Source organism: Tamandua tetradactyla, chromosome 17 (genome assembly GCF_023851605.1).
Source record: "Tamandua tetradactyla isolate mTamTet1 chromosome 17, mTamTet1.pri, whole genome shotgun sequence".
Taxonomy (NCBI): Eukaryota; Metazoa; Chordata; class Mammalia; order Pilosa; family Myrmecophagidae; genus Tamandua; species Tamandua tetradactyla.
The window spans coordinates 46,541,391-46,566,889 of record NC_135343.1 but is presented as its reverse complement, the minus strand read 5'-3'; the positions used below and the strand labels follow the sequence as shown (position 1 = coordinate 46,566,889).

The 25,499-nt window shown below is 54.7% G+C and overlaps 1 protein-coding gene across 2 annotated transcripts; it reads right to left on the bottom strand.

Annotated features, from left to right (window-relative positions):
- Window positions 1-5,657: 5,657 nt before the first annotated feature.
- EMX1 (empty spiracles homeobox 1) lies at window positions 5,658-20,392 on the bottom strand. Of its 2 annotated transcripts, none has more exons than XM_077134558.1 (3): window positions 19,878-20,392; window positions 13,921-14,101; window positions 5,658-6,400 (listed from the first exon to the last, which is right to left on the bottom strand). In XM_077134558.1, exons 1-3 carry the CDS (start codon window positions 20,387-20,389, stop codon window positions 6,233-6,235), a joined length of 861 nt encoding a protein of 286 aa, XP_076990673.1. In that variant the 5' UTR covers window positions 20,390-20,392; the 3' UTR covers window positions 5,658-6,232. The 2 variants fall into 2 exon arrangements, with proteins under 2 accessions (XP_076990673.1, XP_076990672.1); XM_077134557.1 differs by having other exon boundaries at window positions 13,921-14,105; window positions 19,882-20,392.
- Between the last annotated feature and the right edge of the window lie 5,107 nt (window positions 20,393-25,499).

Genomic DNA, 25,499 nt, shown 5'->3' with positions numbered 1-25,499 from the left:
ATCTCCTTCAGAGGTGGAGGGAGGAGCTGTTTACCTCCCATGCCCAGGGACTGGGTAGTAAAGTCCCTGTGGTCAGGGTCAGGCAGCCCTGGGTTCCAGCCCCAGCTTGGTCCCAGCCTGACCGGTGGCTTCTTCCCGGTGACTTCACCTGTTCAGCCATTCATCCGGTCAGATGTTTCCTGAGCCCCTTCTCTGGGTTTGGATCTTCTCTCACTGAGCCTCAGGGTCCTGGTCTATAAAAGGCAGAGCCCAGCATCGCTCCCGGGACTGCCGCAAGGATTTGAGAGACCAGGTGAGGAATGCATGGCCTCCCCGGGTGTCAGGGCAGCCCCTGCCTCCCTCACCCAGAATCCAGGTCTCCCTAAGAGTGTGGGAGGAGGGAAAAGGATGGGGGTGGGGTCTGCTCACAAAACGATACTTCTAGGCCAGGGGTCTTCAGATTTCTGGGGAATTTCTTTGCAAAGAGTCCCACAGGCCATCACCCAATTCTGAGCGGAAATCCTTGGTTTGCAGGACAGACACAAATCCCTCCTGGGAGCTGTTTGTTGTTTTTAGCTGGTTTGGGGGCTCAGTTCCTGCCCAGCCCAGAGATCATTAACACTCCAGGAATGTGGCCTCCCCTGCCCCCCTACCCCGCGTCCCCACTTGCCCGGCCCCCGGGGCCTCTCTCCTCCTACTCAAGCAATGGATAGAGTGAGGGTCAGAAATGCTAGAGGAAGGCAGTGATGAGTGACCCCTTCCCAAGGCCTCTGGGAGCCTGGTTTCATGTTCTAAATGGAGCTTCCTTCAGTCCCCCAGAGCTGCTGCTGCTCCTGCCATCTCATCCTTTCCCCTGCCACTGATTAGCCCCCAAGACAGCCACTCCCCACAAGGCCAACCCCCCACATGCACCCCTGCTCTGTAGTGCTAGATATCTCCAGGGCAGTGGCCAAACAGGGTTCCTTCTTCACCATCCCCCACTCAGAGGCAGCAGCTAGCTTTTTAGAAAAAGTCACCCAGAGAGAACACGTCGGGTGAGAAGAGGAAGACCTAGGATGGAATCCTGAGGAGCCCCGGTGTTAGAGACCTGGACAGAGAGACAGCCACAAGAGAGGTAGGAGGAGAACAAGGAGATTGTGGCATCCTACAGGACAACAGAAGAGAGCTTCAAGTAGATGGGATTGTCTGCCTTTTCTGGAGCTGAGCGCTGAAGGAAGAGAAGATGCAAGCCTGTCCCTTGGCGGGAACTCGGGAGGGTGGTTTCCATGGAGGTGGCCAGGGCAAAAGCCAGTGCTCCATGGGTTGAGAAGTCAGAGGGACTGCCACTGACTGCCAGTGTAGACAACTCTTTAAGGAAATTTGGTTGTGAGCAGGGCAGAGAGATAAGACCACAGCTACAGCATGACCTGGCATTAGGAGAGGACTTTATCAGAGGAGAGACTATTAGGCATGTTGAACTGCAAAGATGCAAGAGTCAGAAGAGACTGTACAGGCAGGAAAAAGGAAAAACAGTCCAGGAGTGAGCTCCCCTGGGATGGGGTGGTAGCACCTGGAGCCCAAGTGGGAGCATCCTCCCTGATCAGAAAGCAAGAAAGGTCTCCGGGGGTAACAGAAGACAGGTGGAGAGGATTGGAGAGGATGGGTTGGATGTAGGAGTGTAGTTGTCTTTCCTGGCCCTCCACGTTAGTGTCCCACCCTTCCCGCCCGCCCCTGCTCTCTGTCCCACGAGGCAGGAAACTGGAGGACTGGAAGGAGAGCGAGACTGATCCCGCCTGCTGAGTCTGTGGGTCTCCCTCTCCTGGAGGCCTGTCCCTTACCTCCTCAAGCCTGAGGACCATCAGGACTCCCTGTGGTCACCAGTCCTGGTTCAGCGCCACATCCTTTACTGGTTTCCCAAAGTTTGTTCATTGTTCCTTCACTAAATGCTCCCCAGATTGCCCAGTTTGAAGGTACCATCTCTTTCCACCTGGACTCTGACTGAGCCAAAGATTTTCCCCTTCTGCTACTGTCCTTTTTCTCTCTGAAGATGGAAATTGGGTCCTCTACTGAGAGCAAGGGGGCAAAGAGGTAGGGGGGAGAGGTGACAGTTTGAGACACTACCTGTGGAGAATGGGGTGGGCTTCTCAGCAGCGGTGAGGCCTCAGCTGAGGCTGGAGAGCCCGGGCCTCGCGGGCCACCATCCAGCTCCCCCGTGTGACACCCCCATGGCCTCAGCTGCAAGGGCAGGCATGGAAAGTGGGTGCAGACAGCCTTGGGGTTTTGCCAGGCAGGTGCAGCCAAGCATCCGTGGGACAAGGGACTGGCGGACTTTGTTCAAAGCGGGTGCCCATGGAAGAGGAAGTGAGAACAGTGGGCATGAAAGGGCCAGAGAAAAAGTAGAGGGGTCCTTGCCCGGGGTGGGTGCCGTGAGGTCGACACACTGACGCAGAGGCAAGTGGAGCAAATAAGTGGAAAGAATGTATGGTATGATAGGAAAAGACACCCAAATTTGTGACTCAAGAGAAGGTGCAATTCTGGTTCTCATAGGTCCTAAGAGTGGGTGTGATGAGGAGAGCAGGGAATGAGAGGCTGTGGTGGATGGACCCCAAGGTCTTGAGGGGCCCAGGAAGACTGTACGCTGGTCCACGGCCTTTGAGAAAAGAGGGGGCATGACCAGGACACACAGCCACCACAGCACCTGTGCATGGCCGCACACATGCACAGCCACACACCCACGCTGACACACTCACACAAACGCCCACAGCCCTCCCAGACACCCTCACACACACTCACCCTCACACACACCCCAGACAGCAGATGGGGTGCTCGGGTAATTGGTTAAACCTGTTCCCGATGTCTGGCTCTGCACTGGCAGCGCCAGTCTGACAGGAAAGCTGGCTGGGCCTGCACCGCGCAGCCTGCCGGCCTCCCCTCCCCTCCCCCTGCGTGGCTGCCCCAGAACAGGGGAGCCTGGCCCCCGGGGCAGAGCCCGGCTCTCCCAACAAGGGCCCCGCAAAGGCCTGTGGGAAGCAGTCGCAGCCCCCGTGAGGAGGAGTTGGTGCAGACGAAGTGCAGAGATGCTAAGCATGAGCCATGCCACTGTGAAGGCTGTGGGGACTCATTCCAGAAGGTTCCACGGACAAGAGGATGTGTAAAGATCATTCCCTGCAGGGGAGGCACGTAGATTAGACCGAGAGAGTTAAGAACAGCTCCCCTGTGCTCCTTGCATTCAGTTGTGTGCGACTTGGACTTCTTACAGGAGCTCACAAATACCTCAGTTCACAGTCTTCAGATTCTGCAGGGCCCCGGGGTGGGGGGTGGGGGGTGGGCAGCCCAGCTGAGGGGAAATGGCCAACCCAGGGTAACTCGGCAAAGCCCAGCCTAGCGGCTCCCTGCATGCCCAGGAGACCAGCCAGCCAATGTCCCTGGGTCCTCAGTCTGGCCCCAGGCTCCAGGTGGGGAGGCCTGGTGGGGAGGGAAGGGAGCAGCTTTCCTTGTCTTCTTCTCCCCTTCTCGGCTGCATCTGTGTCTCTTCGAGAGACTTTGGTTTGTTCCCTGGATAGGGCCCAAAAACTCCCAAATTAGCAAACCTGGCAAGCCCGCAGCTCAGAAAATAGTTCCTCCTGATTTCATGTTTTTCAGGCTCACAGAAGCCTTTATTAATGAAGTCACAACACCAATATTTACCGTCTGCGGGAGAGGCACAACACGGGGGACGGATGGGAGTGCGGCGGGGACTCCCCCCCCCCCCCCAACCCGCTGGCCCGGCCCGGGAAGCCGTGCAGGCCTGCTTGGGTCCTCTCCAGACCTGCATTTGGGTGGCAGGGGGAGCTCGGCTGTGATCTCCCTGCACCCCCTCCCCAGCCAAGTGAGATGGAAGCTTGAGAAAGACAGCTACCCATTCCTCCACTGCCCTGTGGGATGAAGGAAGTGCCTCTTCGCGTGGTCACCACACCTGTGTGTGCATGCTCCTGAGAGGCCAGCCCACCTGCGTGGCAGTGAGAGTCCACATGTGGCTGACCTTGGACTTACCCAGGTTAGGGCTCTCAAGGTGTGGTGGTCAGGTTCTCCTGGCTGATAGGGGCGGGGGTGGGGTGTAGGGATGGGACAAAGCCCTTTGGTTTCTAACATTGACTGGACACAAGCAAGGTGGACAGAGAGTGGGGAGCGATGAGGATAGTCCCCGTGGGAGCTGGATCTGTGCTCCCAGCAGAAGGACTTCATGCACTTGAACCCCTGGGTGTACCCCAACACAATAGGCCTGGACCTTTGATCTCCTTCCAATGAACTCACATCTATCAAGCACCCACGGTGCGCTTGCTCAGCATTCCAGGTGGGAAAGACAGCACAAGCAAAGGCTCAGTGCAGGGAAAGCCTGTGGGTCCCTCGGGGTCAGGGAAGACATGGGGAAGGAGCAGAGGGCACCAGGAGAGAGATAGGAGAGGCCAAGAGTGGGAAAGCTGTGGGGGCAGGGGCAGGGTGATGGGAACAACATTTGAACTCAAGGAAGATAATCCTTAGCCACAACCTGAAAGAAGCCTCCTTTGACATCCATGGAAACCTCATTGTGCCCACTCTGCCCCCACTGGAGTGGACCTTGGGCCGGTGGCAAGGAGACCTGGAGCGCTGGACTAAGCAGGTGCAGTCAGGAAGCTCATCTAAATAGAGCAGGACAGATGCGGATGGAGGGGGCTGGGAGGAGAGGAAGATTGAGGAGGAGTGCAGGGTTTTTTACACCTTGGGAAGCAATGTACATTTGCCAAGGAGGCCAGTGCAGGAGGAAAACAGGTGGGGAGATAAGTCTGAGGGGCCCGGAGTGCAGCAACTGGCACAGTGGGTCTGCAGCCCAGCGGAGGTCTGCTGGAGACATGGACCCAAGAGAAGTCCTGCCAAGTGGAGACGAACGCCTCAGGAGTGCACAGTGCAGAGGTAGGAGGGCCAAGGGCTGACCGCAGGGTTCAGCAGAGGAGACCTGGAGGACAGTGCGGAGAGCCCAGGGCGGCAGGAGGAGGTGTCCCAGGTACTAAAATGAAGATGGGGTGTGGGTAGGGTCAGGAGGCACTGGCCAGCAGATAGGGGAGCAGGTGAATCCAGAGTGAGGGGAGGTGGTTGAGTTTGGCCACAAATGGACAGCTGGTGACATGGTGACTGTCATCAGTGTCAGCCGAGTCATGGGGCAGAGGCCAAAGAGCAGAGGTTGAGGAGCACATGGGGAAAAATGGAGACAGGTCTAGATGTCTAAAGGGGAAGCTGTTAGGAAGATGATTTTTGCAATTTTAGGATGAGAGATAACTTAATAGGTGACCAGTAGGAAAGACAAGTGGACAAACCGAAGGGCAACAAGTGAACTAATGAGCTCAGTGGACCTGTGTCCAGCTGTTTCCTGGGTGAGTGAGACCTGAGTCCCTGGGCATCCGTGGCAGGCTCAGCCTTAAGCCATCACTGAAGCTCCGACCTGCCCCATTGGGGTATCTGGGGACAGGTGAGCATTTGATTTGAGTGGTGCGAGGACTTGGGGCTGGGACAGCGGCCTCTGGGATTGGCATCCCCTCTACCCAGCCCCCAACACTCCACTTTCCTCTGGTTTCTCCTCACTTGGAGAAGCCACTGAACTCTCCACTCCCCTAAGCATGGGGGAGCTCTGTCTCTCCTCCCGAGCCCACCTGGGCCTGAGACTCACCTGTCATTCTCATCCCTGATTCAACCTCCCTCAAGATATAGGACGGTCCTTCCTATGTCTAGACTCAGTTTCTCCCGCTGTGGAGCTGGAGCTAGACACCAGGGTCAACCACCAACAAACGAGAGGAGTTAATTAATTTAGTCTTCAGTGCCCCACCCAGGCTTCCGAGCTCTGGAGTTGGAGCTGGATGCCGGCATGATTAAGAGAGACTTTTATTATTTCTCCAGAGAAGGAGACACAAGGGGATCACTAAGAACTACAGCGGGCTCCTGGAAAATAAATTAAAACAGAAATGCATCAAAACAAAAAAGAGATAAGAGAAAGAGAATGGAGAGCAGCTGGGAGGCTGTGGTGGTGGGCTGCCGGCCCAGGCAGGCAGGCTCTCCGGGGAGACTGCTGAGCAGTCCCAGGCCTCAGCTAGCCCATTTCTTGTCCCTCTGTCAGTGGTGGCCCCAGGCTTCAAGCCCTCTGGGGCCATGACTCGAGGCCTCCCCGTAGTCCGGCCGGGACTGGCCAGAGTCCAGCTTGGACCCGCTCGGGGGCCTGGCCAGCAGCAAGCAGCACTCTGCAGCAGTGGGTTCGTGGCTGCCCCCCCTAGTCATTGGAGGTGACATCGACATCCTCCCCGTTGGCCTGCTTCGTGGCGATGCGCCACCGGTTGATGTGGTGGGAGCCCTTCTTCTTCTGCTCAGACTCGGGACCCTCCTCCTCCAGCTTCTGCCGCTTGTACTTTGTCCTCCGGTTCTGGAACCACACCTTCACCTGGGCCGGGGAGGGAGGGGGCACAGGTGAGAAACACCCGGGAGGCCCCTGAGCAGGCCCTGGGGCCTGAGCACTCCAGGTGAAGTGGGAGCCAGATGGGGAAGCTGAGCCCACAGATGGCCAGGCCTCCCGGGTCAGGACCCTCTCCTCTGGCCAGCTGCCCCCTGATAAGCCTGGAGGATACTCTTCCAGGTGCACATGAGGTGGGCTGGGAGAGATGGGCCAGTGGGCCGGAAAGAGGGGTGGTTGTCCTGTCCCCCTGAAAAGGAGGAAAGGGAGGAGTCTGGAGCTCGGGGGTCCTGGTTTCTGCAGCTGCAGCAGAGCAGAGGGAAAGGAGCACAGGCCCTGGAGTCTGGCTGCCTACATCCCTGATGCATTCTAGGGAGGAGACAGATGATAATTCCTCCTTCCTGGGGTTGATGTGAACAGTACACAAGAGAGTAAATGAAAAGCCACTGGCATGGGTCCTGTCGGGTTCCCTGAGGACCTGAAGTGGTCCCCCGCCCATAGGGCTGGCCCTGTGCTCTTTGCCACACACACAAAAAGAGGTGGAGTGAACATGGCTACATGAACTAGAGATGGGGGTCTAGACCCAGAGCAGCGGCCAGCACAGCCAGACCACTCATAGGGCCAGGGACTCACGGCTGGGCGCTCTAACCTCACAGGACCTTCTCGTAGAAACCCCGTGTGGAATTTCTTCTAAGCCACAGCCTGGAGTGGTGCAGGCTGGAGCTGGGCAGGTGAGCCTCAAAACTCCCTGGAGTGACAGCTCCTTGGAGTAGCCTGAAATCTCACAACAAAACCTCACTCTCATCAGATAGAAGAGGACCAGGGAGGGGGATGTCTGCCCTGCAAGGGCAGTTCTGGACCTCCTCCTCATGTGACTCTCATCCATGTGGACCATCCAGATGTGGGAACAGGTTGCACGAGGAACAGCCAGAAGAATTCCAGGTAACAGAAGTGAACTCATCTGTCAACATGGGGTGGGGGTGGGGGGACGCTCTGTGACAGGCAGTGAGAGGTCTGACAGGGGGAGGGTTCAGAGACCAGACCACCATGCTCTCTGTTGGGGGAGGGCATGGGGTCAAGCTTATTCTAAGCTCATCTCCTCGAGGAAGCCTCCCCAGACTTAGCCCCATCTCTAATTCTCTCTCTCTCCTCCCTCCTCCTCCAGCATTTGCTCCATGTCCAGCACACTGTCTTTACCATCCTATCATGCATAATCTGGGCAGATCATCCTGGATCCCTGACTGGCCTTAGTGCTTGCTGACTGTGGAGAAATCTTTCTTCTGTCGCCTCCACATGACTCCATGGTTCTTTACATGGCTTTGCAGAGCCAGGCCAGACCAGATCTCCCTCCAAGTTGGGAGGAGGGACCTGGGTGTGGATCCCTGGGTATGTCCCTTCCCCTTTCAGGGCTCAAGTCTCTCATCCATGGGAGAGCTGCTTTTGAGGGCCCTGGCAGCTCCAGGGCACCTCCTGTGCCCTTGCTCCAGAGGGTCCCTGGGGGTAGGTGACATAGAGGGAGCAGGGTCACGAGGTGTGGTTTGTGTCCTGGGAATGATGGTAAATGTAAAAGCAAGTAGATTCCACCAACTGCAACAGGGGTGATGGATAGTGGCCATGCAAGTAGGGAGTGTGGAATGATGGTAAGCACTCAGATTTGGCAGCCACAGTGGCTGCCGAGGGAGAGCCTTGAACCCTGGGTAGGGCTGAGAATAGCATTCCTCAGAGAGACAGCCTGGTCTCGCCCCTCCTCCCTGGGAACGGTTGCAAAGCTCAGCCCTGAGTCGCAAAGGCAGGCAGCAGTGGCCAAAAGCAGGCCTGGCAGCCAGGCCCACCTTCACATCTCTGCTTCCCAGACTGTCCTCTCTGTCCCCTCCCCGGAGCCCACCTCACCCAGGGCTTCCTCAGGGGGCTACCATGGCTTTTTTGCCATGCCCTCTGTTTCTAGAGCAGCAGTTTAGGGAGGGGTGGCCAGTGCTCAGTACTGCACAGAGCAGCCGGCTAGAGATAGGAAGAGGGGGTGCCTCCAACAATGGGGTGGGGGGAGATCCTCCTTTCCTCACTTGCAGGACAGGAAACCCATAGCCTGCATGCCTCACCTCAGGTAGACAGGGGAGGATGGCAGATGCTCCAAGCACAGGGCTTCTGGATTCCATGCCCACCTTTCCTTGGGTGCAGGGTAGCTGGGCCCTGGGTGGTTCTTGGCATAACCATTTGGCAGTCAGCCTGGCCCCTGCCCCCCCGCCCAGGAGCCTGCTGTGGCTGTGCTAGCCAGTAGACGGGAGAGCTCATCTGGCCTCCTGTGCAAGGGACGTGTGTGACTCAGGGCTGGGGGATCATTCCTGAGAAGCCCAAGTGGGCTGGCCCAGGCCTGGACTTGGCCAGCCTGGTGATGGGGGCATCCAGGGGAGCCTTGGGTAACATGAGGGCCTTTTCTGTTCCTTTCTCCCTCCCACACACATTCCTGAGTCCTTCTAGGAAGGACTCTGACCACCACACTTTAGTGGGATGGACCCTAGCAACACTGGCCCAAAGAAGGAACACTTTATTGGTGGAACTTGAGGCATAAGATTTGTTTTCAGGCTGTGGGCAGCTTCCTGGCACACCCAAGTGAAGGGTGATTCAGAATACTTTCTCTGTGAAAACTACGGGGTTAAGGAGGTAGCCTCTAGAGACAGGGTGTGCAGTCCATGGGGACATACATCCTGTCCCTAGGCAGCCTGCCTATCTTCCAGAGAGCAGCCTTGGGTTGAGTGTCCAGGTGCTGTTTACAAAGACTGTAATAACAGGGGGACACTTCTGACTTAACAATATTGGTGGAAAAGGATTCTCAGTGTTGGCACAGTATGACCAAAGCATTGAAAAATAAAATCTATGTATGGGGTAAAAAGACTAGAAGGAAATATGCCAAAAGTGTGAGTACCTTTTCTTTCTTCTTTCTACGTGTATGACTTTTCTTTCAGGTATTAACTTATTTTCAACTTGATGAAAGGAAAGGAACGGGGCCCTGAGAGTAATAGAAAAGAAGAGTGACACTCCATGGCACATCCCTAACTCAGCTGGGCAACTCCTGGGCCACCCCAGAGCCCCTTCTTTGTGGACAGAGGACCTAGAGAGGAACCAGGTCACATGGTTTGGCTGCCAACCCTGCTGGAGGCTATGCTTATTCTGGCCCCCTCTCACCTCTCCCTAAACCCCAACGGCACAGTGGGAATGTTGCCTGGAGGACCCCTCTGTGTTTGGGGAGAGTCTGGTTCCTTGTAGTGTTGCAAGTCCCTGACTCGCTGACTTTCTCTTAGTTTCTCAGATGAACCAGATTCCTTCCAAGACGCTCCACCTTTGTCTGAGTTACCCAATCTGGAATGCTCTTAGCCTTCAAAACCCTGGTCAAATGTTCCCACAGCCTGGCCTCTACTGTTCCTTCTAGCTGCCTTTGAATCGAGTCTGCTCCTTCTTGCCTAACAGAGTAGCCAAGCTCATGGCTGGGGAGGAGAGGCAGCTGGAAACACTGACCAACTGATCGGCCTGGAGCAATCAAATACTTTCTCTTTCCCATTAGAACTAATGCACCACACATGTGCATACACACACACATACTTACACAGAAGTATGCAAGGGTTATTATCAAGAGGTCATCAGACCCTGCAGCCATGTGATTGCCTACTGGCACCTGATGTGTACATATGACATCACCCAATCTATGGGAATCCATCACACTTTGCCTGTACGTGCCCCACACTGTGGGCACACACACACTACACACACTTACCCACACTCAACGCCCTGATGTAACTCAGGCCCAGGTCTGCCCACCCAGGTCAGACCCCAGGGCTGCACCACAGCAGTGGAAGTAAGTAACTAGAACCATTAGGAGAACTCTCTCCACCTCTTAGGTTGACTCAAAGACCCTCCCAGCACAAATTCCTCATTCTTCACTAAACACAGCCTCACCCCAACAAAAAGCAGCTCAATTTGCCCACCTCCCAACATCCATGCTGAAGCTTCAGGCATACAGAGACCCCACACTGATCTGCCTAACCCTCCTGGAAGTTTTATCCATGAGCTGGTGTTTGCTTTATCTAGATCAACAATCTAAAAGTGTAAGGGAAAGCTGAAAAGAGATGGGGCAGGGAGAGAGCACAGACAGCAGAGAGCAAGAGGAATGCCTGGTAAAGTTAACCTATGGATATGTGTGGAATCAAGAGAAGTTGACCCATTCACTCAGTACATGTTTATTGAGCATCTACTCCTCACCAGCACTGAGTTGGGCCCTAGAGTGCAGCAAGAAACAAACTTGACCTCTGCTTCTCAGAGCTAAGATGCCCAGGCTTATTTTTCACTAGAATCATCCAGAGAGCTGTTTCTAGAAACTTTTCCTGGGCCCCATCCTGGACCTCCTAATAGAACCCCACCTGTGCGTGCATGCATTTTAAGATCTCCCTGGTTTAAATGACATTTGGGAAACTGGTCCCTTGGACAAGGCTGATAATTAAACAACGAGTAGCAGCAAAGACCGATGCATGTTATGATAGGTGGGGGGAATACTGTGAGCTCTGAGAACAGGGATTATGCAGAAGTACTGAGGCAGAATACAGATGAGTCCACAGAAACTCCGATCTGGGAAGAACCCTGGATTCCATTTCAGTCAATCCCACAGATACAGCAACTGAGGCCCAGAGAGAAGATACAGCCAGAGCCAATAAGATGACAGATAACCATTAGCAGATGTATGAAGATACTGTCAATTGTTACATAGTTCTAGAGAGATGGAAGTTTGAGATGGAATGTACATAAAACAAATGAGTCGATAACGAAATAATCAGCAAATGGGTCAATACAAGTTATTGCTAGGAAGAAGCACATAGAATTAATAGGAAATGTAAATTAATCAACTTTAGGGAGCTGTTATAATGAGAGTAGACAGAAGTAGGTGGCTAGATATAAAACAGGTATCTAGGAGGGACAGATTAGATAGTTCCGAGAGACAAATATAGATATTGACAGTGAAAATACATGGCAGGGGATGATGGGAGTGACTGATGCTTGACAAAAAGCTGATAGCTGGAACTGACAGGTAAGCTCTCCTGGCAAATACTGAAAGGTGAACTATATATTAGGTAATTATATAACCTAGGTCCAGATGATAACTTATGAGGTGGATAGAAAGCTATGGAGACTGGAGGTGGCAAGAAGAGCACTGTACTAAGAGTCAAGAAGCCCAGATTTGGATCTTATTATGATGTTAACTGGATATATTAAGTGAATAAATGGCAGGAAAGGGACTGGAGATGGAAATTAATATTCTTTGAGCTCATATTAGATGCTTTTATTATGATTTTATACATATTTGGACATCTTGATTGTTTTTCTCTTCTAGAACCCATATTCTGGATCAGGAAAAATGAAGCTCAGAGAGGTTAAGTAAATCCCCCAGGGTCACACAGTCAGTTCGAAAGGCTGCAGTGGTTTGAAATTGTGACTGCCTGCTGGGAATTCCTCATCTCAGGGTCCTCAGCTGGAAAGACAAACCTTGACAAGGAGGTCTCTAAGGCTCAGCCCTCCTTTTTTGTTTCATATGCAAAAAGCAGCCCATTTGTAGATGGGACAAGATTAGCTAAGGGTTTTGATAGTACAACTGGGTACATTATATTATTCTGCCTTGGTTTAAAAATATATATGTCTGAAAGTTCTAATAAGAAGAATCAGTCCATTTATTTTAAATAGGCAGCTAGATTCAGTTTGCAAGTTTAATTTAAAATGAGCTAAACAACAGAAAGTTTTAAAAACAATGACATTATTTCAACAAGTGTTATCTGTGGGTGGTGGGATTATAAGCTGTTTTTATTACACTTCTGCAATTAAAAATTTAATAAATATCGGTGTTTAAATGAATTTCATTATAAACACCATCTAAAATTGACACCTTGTTTTAAACGATACTTTTAAGACTGTTTGCCTGAAGTGTAAAGGGGGGTGTTATTTTACTAACTTATTATTTTTTATTATCCTTCTTTAAAATGTCTTTAAATCCATTTAACAACTCCATTGTTTCCTAAGCTTTTTCTCTGCAGTTAGAACAGCCCAGCTAGCTAATCTGAAATCAAACAGGGGTTCTGCAGTGGAGCCTGGAGCACTGCGTTAAGTGGGCCGGCAAGCAGATACAACAATAGATGCCCAAATGCTGGGAGAGGAGAGAGGAAGAGAGGGCGGGGTCGGCCGCAGGGAACTGGGGACACGGCAAGCGTCCCTCTCCCCCACCGGGCTCCCGGGAGAGGCCTCAGGCTGACGCGCGCGCGCGCGCGCGCGCGCATACACACACACACACACACACACACACACACACACACATCGCGCGCCTTCTCACCATCCCGGAATGGGGTAAAGGCAGGAGGACGAGTGGAGCAGGAAAGAGGAATGGAAGATGACATGCCAGCAGGGTGGGAGCTGCTGGGCCGAACGAGCCTGCTTCTCTCACTCTCGAATATGGGAGCTGGCTAGCAAATCTGGGAAACTGGGGGACGTAAGGCCTCCGAGGCCCATTGAGACCTTGAAATCCTCTCCCGCAGTGGCCCATCCAGCGCGACCCACCACGACCAAGAGCTTAGGGCCGCTTCCGGGCAGCATTTATTATGGCAGTCTTTATTTACAAGGGACCCAAATCTGCCTCCCTAAAACTCCCAGGTTCTTTGAAAAAAAATTTTTAATTATCAGTTACAAAAATACTACATGGTAACAGTAATTTCACCCAGTTCAACCCACCCCCAACACCTCAGCGTTTATTCCCTCCTCCACTCCATAGGCGACTGAAAACAGCTCCTGTTCCCGGAGTCTACTCTCCCACCTCGCCCAGGCCCCTTGGAAGCTCCAGGAGCACACTGCAGCCTGCGCGGGGTCAGTGCCTCTCTGTCCTAAGCAGCAGCCGGCCAAGGCACAGCAGTGGGGCCAGCCACCTTGGCTGAGACCCCGCTGCTTCTCCAGTTTGTTTATCGCCTGAGAACACCTGGGCTTTCTCCGCACACGACACTGGAAGCCTCTGCTAGCTTAGTCCATGAACAGCAGCAAAGCCAGTGAGGGCCGTGAAGACCTGCCCCCCGCCCCCGCAAAAACTAGTGAGCGCCCCCTGAACAGTGGCGGGAGAGACCTGCAGTCCTCCCAGGGCTGAGCCCGGCTCCACATGCCCTGGTGCTGCCCAGAAGGGTCAGGGCGCCAGGCCTCCCGCAGCCGCGCCCTCCTACCCCCACCCCGGATTACAGGCCACCTCCTTAGGGGCTTCGGGAGCCGGACTCGAGATAAGGCAGATTTCTTCTGCCTCCTGCAGGGTCCTGACTGCTTGACAAAAGTTCTACGGCCTCAGCGCGGCTCCAGGCGGTCAAAGGGGAAGGCTCTAAGGAAAGGCTTCCGGGGACGCCAAGCGTGGAGAAGCCTGGCGCCGAGGCTTGGGCCGCTGCTGCACCCGTCCACCCGGACACCGACCGGGGCGCAGGACAGGCCGCTGGCTGGCGGGGGGTTATTACCTGCGTCTCGGAGAGGCTGAGGCTGCCTGCCAGCTGCTTCCGCTCGGCGCCCACCACGTAGTGGTTCTTCTCGAAGGCGCGCTCCAGCCGCAGCAGCTGAGAAGGCGAGAAGGCCGTGCGGATCCGCTTGGGTTTGCGCGCGAAAGGGCCGTGTAGCAGCAGCCCGTCCTGGGGCACGTCGCTCGCTGCGGCCGCGCCGCCGACGGCAACACACGCAAGTACAAACAGAGAGAAGGGGCGCCGTGAGCCGCAGCCCGGGCGCTAGACCGCCCAGGGGGCCGGCCAAGCCGGGCCCTCCGTCCCGCTCCCATTCGCCCTAGAGCGTACTGCTCCCCTTTCCACCCTGGGCGCCTCACTTCCCCCCTTTCCCTTTTGCCGCCCCTTCCCTAAGTCCATTCTCTTCCCCCAGCGCTTTCCCAGCCTCTGAGGCTACCCAGTCCGGATCAGCAGAATCCCGGCCCTGCAGGTCACTGTACTGGGCCAAAGGTTGGCCCATGCCTAGTGAGGGGCCACCCAGCCCTAATCCATACTAGCAGGAGCAGCCCAAGAGGCCAAGGTGGGGAAAGTCCTTTGGCTCTCTTTCGCTTTGCCCTTTACCAACGTCAGGACATTTCTCCTTTCCTCCCTCAAAGCGGACCAAGGATAGAGGCAGGACTGCGTGTGAGGAACGCAATAAGGAGAACAGCAATTAGCACCCCAATACCAAACACAGATTCAGGAGCTAGGAAGGCACCCACGGAGTTCTCCCTTCACATCTGCTTGAACCAGCCTTGCACCTAAATGCTCAAGCTACTAGCTCTTGAAAACTCCTCTTAGCAGAACCAAGCTCTACCTTGCAAGTGGTAAAAACAGGCCAGTGGCTAGATCAACCTCCAGGAATTCTGAAGTCAACCCTCTCTCCATCTCTCTCTCCCAGGCCTTCAGGTGACCTGGAGGTCCAGCCTCAAGGGTACAACCCTCCTGGGCCCACAAGTAACTCTTACTGTTCTCTGGTGGGAAAAAAAAGCCCCTGCTTCATTACTAAATAGTCCCATGCTAAATATCTAGATGTCATTTTTGTCTCTACTATATTTTTATAGAGAGAGAGATACAGAGATACATTGGTTTCTGCATGAGGGTATGTAAATATATGCTCCAGCCTCCCTACTGTCTTTTTCACCCATTTACTCTACAGGGTTTTCAAAGAATTTGACTGTCCCTTGGCAAATACTGGTCAACACAGGGACTTAGCTCCTATATCCAGGAGGAGAGACCAACACTAGACTAGATGATGCTGGAATGGGGGATCAGGAATAACCAATACAAGCTTCCACCTACAGCCCCAGCCTCAAAGAACTCTCAGTAGGCTCCCCCATAGTCCCTGGCTCAGTGGCACCTGATAACAGACTCTCAACAGGCCCAAGATGTCATCCATGATTTTTATGCAGGAACACCCAACAGTCCCCCAGACCCATCAACAAACCACAGTCCTAGATAGAATGTTTTGACAGTTAACTGCTGAGATTGACTGAGCCAATTAATTTCTTTAGAAATCGGATGGCTACTGGGTTGACTCAATTTGGCCTTTGGCTTTACTTTTAAGACAATTTTCTGGATAATTCAGTTGCCATCTCCCATCCTCTGAAAAATCTATCTAAGTGGAGCAAAGGCACATAATTGAGATGCTCTTGGCGAAAACTCACCAGGTAACTGCTCATTTCCCTCCACCGGTGGGAACTGCCTGACTTCACTTTCTCTAAGCCCTTGGACTTTGGACTGCTACACAGGTCTTCTGCATTGCTGGGGTTTTCTGTGGAACAGGGTTGCCCAGGAATTAGGAGCTAGTGCCTGGGGAGAGGCAAAGGTCCCTGGCAGGAGGAAGTCACTAACCTCCAGTCACCTTATCCATCTCAGTTGGCTGAATCTGTGCCGCTACAAAAGGAGTGTGTGTTGGGAGTGGGGGCACTCTCTCCACAGGCCCCTTCAAATTGGGGCTAGGCCCAGGGCTCTCAGTCCTGACTAAAGGAAGAGAGGTTTAACTTGGGATAGTAGAGGGGACAGATATTCAGGGAGGTGGTCTGGCAGAGTGAGGTAAATTGGAAATAAAGAAGGTGCCTGCTCCAGGTGGAAATAAAGTCTCTGGGGTGGGTGCCATTGTGGTAGGCCAGGAAAAGGTAGGGAGAAAGGTGGGAAGCAAAGGCTTCTCATTGATTTACTTCAACATACAATGTCATTTTGAGCTCTCAACAGTCATTTCCTCTGGACAAATGAGCCAGAGAGAGAAAGGAAGCCCAGCTCAGCCCAGGGTTCATAGGGGTTGGCTTCAGCAACTCGACTGGCCCAGCCTGGTCAGAGGTGAGGAGGCATGAGAAGCCCTGTAAGTGTGAGTGAGTGGGATGCAGAGGTGAGAAGCCAGAGTGGGGCCGAGAAAGCAGGATTCCAGTCCATCCCAATGTGTCAGTCACTTGAATGGTGGAGTTCTCTGGGTTTGTCTTTAAAAACCCAAAGTGAAGGATAGAAGCCACAAACTCCTCTATCCTTCATGCACATGTTCTTTTGCCCCAAGTCTTGTGATTTCAGGGGAAAGCTAAGTTGCTTAGGGTCTACTTCACGGAAAGAATGCCCCCAGTTCATTTCCACCTGTAATGTCTTGTGGTGGGTGGATGGCAAGTGCCTTGCAGTCTGTCCACAAGCATGTACAGAAACAGGGGCCCTTCTAACCCAACCAGAAAGAAGAAGCAGGGGGCTAGGAAATTATTTGAGATGCTGATAAGCAAAGAGGTTATTTGATTCCAAAAGAAACAGGCTTTTTCCCTGTCAGAAAGAGGCTGTTTGATTTTAAAAACAAACAAACAAAAAAACCTAACCATCTTGGGAAACAGATTTATGACTACATGTTTCTTTGAGGCCAAAGGTGGTGCCTAAGGTGCCTTTGTACCTGGGCGCAGCTCACTGTGACCTGAGGGCAGGTGGCCTGAACCATTCTTGCAAAGACCCGTTTTTTTGGACCACAGGGCAGAGCAAGACTGGGACTGGAGTGGGGCCTGTTTGGACGCAATAATTCCGGGTTGTGAAAAGGAGCTGTTAGTTTCCAAGGACAGGTGGAAAGGGGCCGGCCTATCCTTCCCCGGATCTGGGAACTGAACCCTACACCTCGTTTTCCTACAGCCTCTCTCTCTCTGCGGGCCCCTTCAAGGCACTGGCTGGGAACTAGCCAGAGAGACTTTCACAAACGGGCTGCGATAAGTGGGAGCCAGGGATCCAAAGCGCCTGAGGCTCGAGTTGCCGTCTCCTCTAGAGAGGCCTCGGCCGGCGCCTAGGGCCGGGAAAGGGAAAGGACCTCGGGGCGGCGGAGATAAATAACTTCATCCCACCATTCCTCTTCCCCACGGTCCTGCGTTCTCCTGCCGGAACAAAGGCACCCTTTGAAGCACCAGACCATTACCATTGCCGGCCCCGGAGCGCAGGGTCTCCCCCGGCCCGCACCCGGCTCTGATCCTGAGTCCGAAAAGTTCCCGATCTCTGAGAAATAGCACCGAAACACTGCCAACTCCCGATCTTTGTCGGCTCCTCTCCTACGGGCGTCATGAGCCGGCCAGGGCTTCGGGGTCCGGGGGACCCTGATCCCTACCACCCAGGGTGGCTTTTCCTCCTCCACCGCCTTGCGTGGCAGCGAAGCCTCTTGCCCGTGCGCGGATACCGCACCACCCCCAGAGCGCTGCGCACAGAGCGCAGACATGTTCCTTTTCGTTCGGGTAGGGTTTCATTTCTCGTATTAAAACGGGGCTGAAATGAGCATCGCAGAGACCCGGTTCTCTAGAAAACGCGGCGCCGGAGGGCCCGGGTCGGCTCGGCTCGCAGGCCCGAGGCTCCGCGGGGACCGCAGGGCGCACGGTTGCCGGGGCGCGCCTGGGTCTGCCACCGCGATGTAGAGCCCCGAAGCGATAGCGTCTCAGGGTTCCAAAAGTCCTTCAATGCCAATAGCTTTCCGGCTTCGAAAATGAGGCCGCACTTGGCTCCATCTCCGCGTCCAGACACGATTCTCGAGAGAAAAATCCAACCGTTTGTGCAACTCGACAACGTGTCCGCCAGGACTGATGGCTCCGGCAGCCGCGGCAGTTTCCGAGACGGTTTTGCGAAGGATTAATCCGGCCTGGCCTGGCTGGGGATGCTCAGATCCCGGGCTGGATCTCTCGCGGGGCCCCCCTAGTCCTCGGCGCCCCGAACCTGAGCGGGCGAAACTCGAGGCGGGAAAGGCAGCCCGGCCCGCGTGGGGCGCGGGATCCAAAGCCGAGGGCGCCGCCGGGGAAGCCATCTCCCCGCGAGTCAAGCTGCAGGAGGCCACAGGGCTTAGGGCCAGACCACCGGGCTTCTCCTTCTCCAAACCTCCATTAATCCCCCTACCCGCGGACCTTCCGCAGCTCCAGCCCGCGGGGCTCACAAACCACGGTAACTCTATCGTCGTCCAAAGACGCCAAGCTGTGAGACTCAGGCTAGGGCTGGCAGTGGTTTGCTCAAATTTTAATAAACCCCCATTTCATCTGAAGTATTGGTTTTAATTGACAGGAACTCTTGCCTAAAGTGGCTGATGCTTAGGCAATTTTTCGGATAATTTGGGCAAATCTTTTAAATCCCCATCAGAGACAAGTTTGCCCATAAAATTTTTGTTCGAGGTCCTACATTGTGGGATCTGTCCAAATCAGGATATATTGGCTAGATGGGTCTGAGAAAATTGTCAGACAAATAGGGACCAAGAAAGCGACTTGCTGGGAAATAGCTAAAGCAAAAGCTTCAGAATATTTTTCTTCCATTATCCAGATAATTTGATCAAATATCCAATTTTCTTTGGCTTTGTGGACCTGGTGACTGTCAGATTAGCCCTAGCAACCGAAGCTCCAGCCACGTCCTTTTCATTTGTTTCCTTAAAAGCCGGGTTACCCAGCTCTGAACCGCAGAATCTCAACCAAGGCTGGGTTCCGATCTCCACTAACACAATAAAACCAGAAAGGAAAGCAATTACAGCGCAAATGATGGACAATCTCCTTTTAAAAAGAAGGAAAGAAGAGAAACAAACTTCAACAAATTCAAGGAAGAAAACGAACTCCAACAAATGCAACTCTCTTTTCCTTTGGAAAAGTCAGATCAAGAAACGTGTGTGTGTATGTGTATGTGTGTGTGTGTGTTTGTAAGGCCAGCGGGGGATCTTCATTAGCAAATCCATTGCCTGGGCAGATCTGGGGACTCTGTCTGGCTGCGACCTTAACAACTCTCTGCCTCGGCCCCCTGCCCGGAGGGATTGTCGTTGGTCCCTCCGCAGCAGGGTGGGCTCCCGGAGGGGGGAGTGGCGGAAGAACCAGTTTGCTACTGCAAACCTTCCCTACCCTGGGTCCTAGAAGCACGTGTGACTTGGAGAAGTCGGGCCAAGGTTGCTGAGAAACATCCCAAGACAGCGAAGCACGCGACACTGAACATTAACTCTCCCGTTCACCCTCCCCCCCCCCCCCCATGCCCACGCTTCCCACAGACCCCGGGCGAGTGGACTTTCTCCTGCCGGACGAGCCAGCGAGGGCGGATCCCAAGGAGTTGGTGGACGTGCGAAGTCCCGGGTCCAGCCAGGGCGGAGGAAGGGCGGCGGGCGCTTCGCTCTCTGGGCTGGGACTGGCTCAGCCAGGAGGGAGAACGAGGCAGGCCGCGGGGAGACCCGGGGAAGCTCCAAGGATGCACTCGGGCTTGGCGTCCAGACGAGCATCTTCCTGGGAAAGCCTAGGGGTCCCAAACCGACTCTCGCAGAGGGAGATCAACGCCATAGAGGTGCAGGTGGAACCAGCGCGGCTCTTTCCGGCTTGGGAATCGACCTCAGCGGACCCGCAGCCTTCTCGGCACCAACTTCTGAACAGCCCCATGCGCGCCCCCAGCCTACCCCGCAGCGCCGCAGAGCGGGCGCCGGCTGGCCGCCTCGGCGGACACAGCGTGGGCACTCACCCTGGAAGCGGTGGCCGAAGAAGCGGTTCCGCAGGACCCAGGGGTAGAAATGGAGCGGGTCGCGGTGCTGGGCGCCGAAGAAGGAGTGCGGGGGCTGCAGCGGGGAGGCGCCCAGCTGGTGCGCCGGGTGCACGGTCAGCGCGGGGTGGTTCATGGCCTCGGGGAACACGAGCTCGGGTCCACCGTAGAGCGAGCGGCCGGCGCCAGCGGCGGAGGCAGGGAAGCCGCTCACGAAGGCCGCCTCGGCCGCGCTGGGGTGAGGGTAATTGAGCGCCGTGGGCCGCAGCGGCTCCTCCGAGGCGGCAGTCGCCAGGGGATGAGAGCCCGTGCCCCCGCCGCCGCCGCCGCCACCGTCCTTGGCCACCAAGGACTCGATGGTAAAGCCGCGCTTGGCCGCGGGCTGGAACATGGTCGCGGCCGCCAGAGCCGAGCGAGGCAGCGGGACTCTGGGAAGCGCTCGGCGTCCTGGCGCCGCCGCCGTGCGGGGTGTGCACCCAGCCAGGCACATGCACATACACCCGCACCCCTCACCTCCCCCGCCCGCCCGCCCGCGCACAGCCCCCGCCGGCGAGCCAGGCGCTGAGCGGAAAGGGGCGTGCGAGCGAGCGAGCGCGGAGTCGGGCCACGGCTGGCAGCCAGGCGCGCCGGCCCCTGCGGCCAAGCGGGCAGCTCCCGGTGCGGGCACTGGAGCAGGCTCCGGGCGATGCTGTGAGCTGCCTCTATGGCCCGGGAGCTGAGCCCAGCTCCTTCTCTCCGGACCCTTCCGGATCGACCCCCACCCCTCACTGCCCAGCCCGGCTTCGGCTGCCGCGAAGCCAGGCGCGAGTTAGCGGGCACCTGCCGGGCGCTCGCCCATTGGACACCGCTCACCTGCCCCAAGGTGGGGGGCGGGGCGGGGCGGGGCGGAGCAAGCGCCCGCGGGCGGGGAAGGAGCCGGGAGTCGGAAGCAAAAACCGGACTGGAGCTTTTGCCTGGCGATCCAGGCCCCCTCCCCCCCGCCACTGGCTTCAGCCGAGTCTCCGCCCTTTGGCTGAGTCCGGCGGCGGTCTCGACCCACGCGGAAGAAGGAATTCGAGGGGCTTGAGGCTGGGGAGAAACTTCAGACTTCCTTTCTCCGGGTCTAACTCAGTTGAACCCTCTCCCATTCGTCCCGGGACTTTCAGTTCTTACACAACCTGGTTCCTAGCGGAGGGTAGGTGTTGGGGATCCCACAAATGTGTTCTCCCGAGAACTTGCTCCCTGGTCTCGGGACCTTCCCGCTCATCACCACGCGGTTCCCGCGGCATGAAACCGCGGCCTTGTTGGTGAGGTTTCCCATTTTCTGAATATCTTGAGACAGCTCTGCCAGGACGGGGGCAGCGCGGGACGAGCCGCGGGAGCCGACACCCCGCCGCCGTCTTGTCTGAATCTCGGCGCCGTTCCTTTGCCGAGCCGCGGCCGCGGTCTCAGGGCGGCGGGGACGGGGTGTCTCGGGGACACTGCGCCTTAAATTGGAGAACTGGAGCTGGCGACGCAGCCTGAGCCGGTCTCTGCACGGACACGCCGCCGTTTTGAGAACGCAGCGGCCACCAGGCCTCCCGCGACTTTCGCCTCCCACCCGCGACGGCGGAGCAGCGAGTGGCTCTGCTCGGGTCAGTTTCCATTCGGTGGGCTATTCCCGGGGACCGAGAGGGCGGTTGGTGTTGAGAAACAACACTCCGCAAACTTTTCCAGCAGGGGCTTCGCAGCAGCGGGAAACGCGGCGCCGCGGCCTAGGAGGGCGTTGGGAGGCTGGGTCGGGCCCCCTCGAGCGCCCGGCGGGGAGAGAACGGGGAAGGGGACCGCAGCGCGTTCCGCGCCCTCGCCGCTGCCGGGGTCAGTCAGAACTGCCGAGTCTGAGGGCTGGGCCTCCCGCGCCCGGAGGCCAGGGGTCGGCGCGCGGTGCAGCTCTGCGGAGACTCCAGGCCGGGTCTTGGGAGTGGCCCGCCTGAGCGCCCCGAGCCGGGTCCTGGAGAGCGCTCCCGGCGCCCAGGGCGCCACAAAGCGGGTTAAAGTCTATTTTCCAGTCGACTGCGTCGAAAAGCCCCCGCGAGCCGCCGTCGGTCCGGCCCCCTATAGCGAGAGGTAGGGGGATGAGGCGGCGAGGGGGGGAGGTGAGGCGACCGCACCCTGCCTCCTTTCGAGTCCTGGGCAGCCCAGGACCCGACACCACAGAGACACCCCGGAAAGGCCTGTGGAGGGAAGTGTTACTGAGTCCGTGGGCGTGCCCGCGTTTCTTTTGCTGGCCTCTGCGGATCTCTCGGCCTTTCTGCTGCTCTCTCCCTCCCTCACCGTTTCTGTCTCCGGCCGCCCCTGTCTCTGCCCTCCCCTGTGTCCCTTTCCTCACTTCCCTGACTTTTCCTCTTCGTGTTTCTTCCCCATTCCTCCTTTGCCCTTCCCCGGTCCTGGGAAGATGGAACTGCCGCCGAATGGGGACGAGGACCTGACCAGGCCATACCACGGAGGAAGGGTGGGGGAGCTGGGCAGAGGCACGGTGCGAGGAGATAAAACGGGAAATGGCAGGAGATGTCAGGGAAATTTGTTGGAGCAAGGTTCCGGCAGGGACAGGGGGTCATTTGGATGAACAGTGGCTGGGCCTGTGTTTACAGGCGCGTACTGGGAGCCGCGATGGGCAAGAGAGGAGCCGGAGCAAGTGGAGCCCGGCCTCGGGGCGGCGCGCGGCTGGCCGGGGACTAGCCCACCACAGGCCCCAGCCCCCGACCCGCGCCGCGAGGCTGCCGGGTGACCGCGAACTTCGCTCAGCTGGGCGCGCACCGGAGCTGGAAACCTGCCCGACCGTTCCTGGACCTGCGTCTGCAGTGGTCACATCTAGTTTCATTCCTGAGGTTTTGGATAGACCTGTTCGTTCTAAATCAATAGATCTTTATAACACCTTTCTTTGTTGTGATACTTTTTTGACATCCAGTTGCCTGTCCTTAAGCCCATATTACAGACGAGGGAAGGGACTACAGAGGATCAGTGCCTTGAATCCAGTCACGGTCTGGGACAACCCATGGCCCTGCCTGGCTCAGGTTCCACCCACCCTGGTCTGCACCTCCACCCCTGCAGCCAACACTCCCCAGATAGGCCATCCACGGGGTAGAGATAGGATGATGGGGTGCCCTGAGTGAGGAGAGTTCCTGCCCTTCTCCCTTGGTCCTCCTTTGTCTTTCCCTTGCTCCTGCACTTTTCTCTCACTTTCCTCACCTGTTTTCTCTAATGTCTCTCCTTCCCTTCCTTTACTCTGAAGATAGTTATCTCTTACCTGTTTTCCTGTATTTCCTCTCCTCTTAGGGCCTCTTCCTCTCCTATCCCTTCTGCTAGGGAAGGTTATGAGAATAATTTGTCACCCGTTGAGTCTCAGCTACCAGTATGTTCTGGATGTAGCACCAGTGCCTCTTCCTACCCCTGCCCCCATCTCCTCCTTTGCTGTCTCCCCTGCCCAGTCCCTCCCCAGCTCTCACACCCCTTCCTCTACCTCCCCCTCCTCCCCAGCTGATCTTGTGCACTAATACTTCCTTTCCCACACCTATGAGGTAGACACACACCTTCAGACAGAACCTGCTCCCTGCCTCTCCCACCTTCTTTCTGTACCCTAACTCTTCCTCTTCTCCATTTTCTTCTAGCCCAGGCTGCTGAGCTTTGCTGGAGACCGAGACTGCCTCCCTCTTACTGGAGCACCCTACCATTCCATACACCTTCACTTTCTTGTCTTTCTGTGCACACCTGCCGTCTCTCCCCTTATCAGTATAGCCATCTCCTACAGCCTTGCTTTCTGCAGAGGCACTGAATGACCTGGGTCGCCATTCCTGACTCTGACTCCACAGCAGTGTATCCCCTCCCTCCATCTATTCCTGGAATAATCTGGATTCACATCCTAGCTCTTCCATGTACCAGTGTTAAGGTCTGTGGCAAATGACCTTGCCTTAGCTTGCACATTTGTGAAATGGCAAGCCTTGTATTGGACCTCTGTGAGGACTAAATGAGATGACATATGTGGTGCACAGGACCAGTGCTGTTTCTAAGGAAGGACTCAGTAAATGTCATTGTCTTCTCCTTTACCCACGCAGGAAACTTGGAAATCATCCTCAACTCCTCACTCACCTTCCGCATCTGACCACTCAGTTCTGTAGTTAAGTATTTCTCAAATCTACATCCCTACTCCTTTTGCTCCTTTGCCTGGCTAACTGGTTCCTTCACAACTCATCCAGGTGTCACCTTCTTCCTGGGAAGCCCCCATCATGTGTCCCTGTCTGCTTCTCTCATTAGGCCACCTCTACACTCACGCCCACCCCCACCTTGGGCTGGAAGCTGTGGGGAACATCACGGTCCCAGCCCTGTCCAGGCAATGTTTATCTAACAGAACAGCTGTTGCCTGGAGCTTGTCAAACCATATGCCCGGCCATCTCCCTTTTACCTTTCATCTTCCTCTATCCTCTTCATCCTACATTCATCTTCATGTCTCCCCACTCTACAAAAATTTTGTATCCTCAAGTCTTTCAGTCTGTTGACTTTTCTTCACCACCAGCCTTCTTGAATAATTTTTAGTCTCTAACTCCATCACTCCCCTTTCATTTGATAAAGGCTTTATAATCTGGCCTCACTCCCACCACATTAAGAAAAGGCTTTCAGAGGCCCCAAAACTTTTATTATGGTGTTATTATAAGAACAATATGTGCTATGGGGATAATAACAACATATAAGCTCACTGTGTCCTTGGGAGATTGAATAAGTTATAATCCTGGCCCCCTTCCCCGTGGGTTTAGGGCAGTCCCTGGCACACAGTAAGCATTTGAAAAGTATTAGCTGCTATTATTTTATAGAGCTGTACTGTCCAAGATGGCAGCCACGAGCTACATGGGGCTAACTGGGTGCTTGAAAGATGGCTGGTCCAAACTGAGATGTTCTGTAAGCATAGATAAATACCAGATATGGAAGACTTAGTAATAAAAAAAAAAAAAGTAAAACATCTCATGAATATTTTCTATATTGATTGCATGTTGTAATGTTATTATTTTGGATATACTGGGTTAAACTAAAATATATTAATATGATTTTATCTCTTCACTTTTTAATGTGGCTACTAGAAAATTTTAAATTTTATATTTATCTCAAATTATATTTCTTTTGGACAGAGTTATTATATAGACAAACAGATAATCCAAGGGGAAGAAAAAAGGCATGGGGGTGGAGAAAGGAAATAAAGAGGGGGGATCATACTGTACATAGTTTTGTTACCTGTTTCTTTATCTTTACAATCAATTACAAGCATCTTTGCATCTAATTAAATATCTCTGTTGGACATTTATGCTGTTTACAGATTGTCACTGTTTTAAACAAGTTTGGCAACGGCCCCCATGGTTACTGCACGCCCATGAATATTTCTTTACTAGATAAATTTCTAGAAAGGTAACTTCTGGAAGTATACTTTACAGATATTCAGTATTTTAATTCTTTTTACTCATATCACTAATTTTGCCTCTGAAAAGATTGTACCAATTTATTCTCCTACCAGCAGAGTTTGCGACTTTCTCTTCATCTTCTGAAATGTTCATCAGAACTCCTTATTCCCAAATTCCAGTCCTTCCTGAGTCATGACT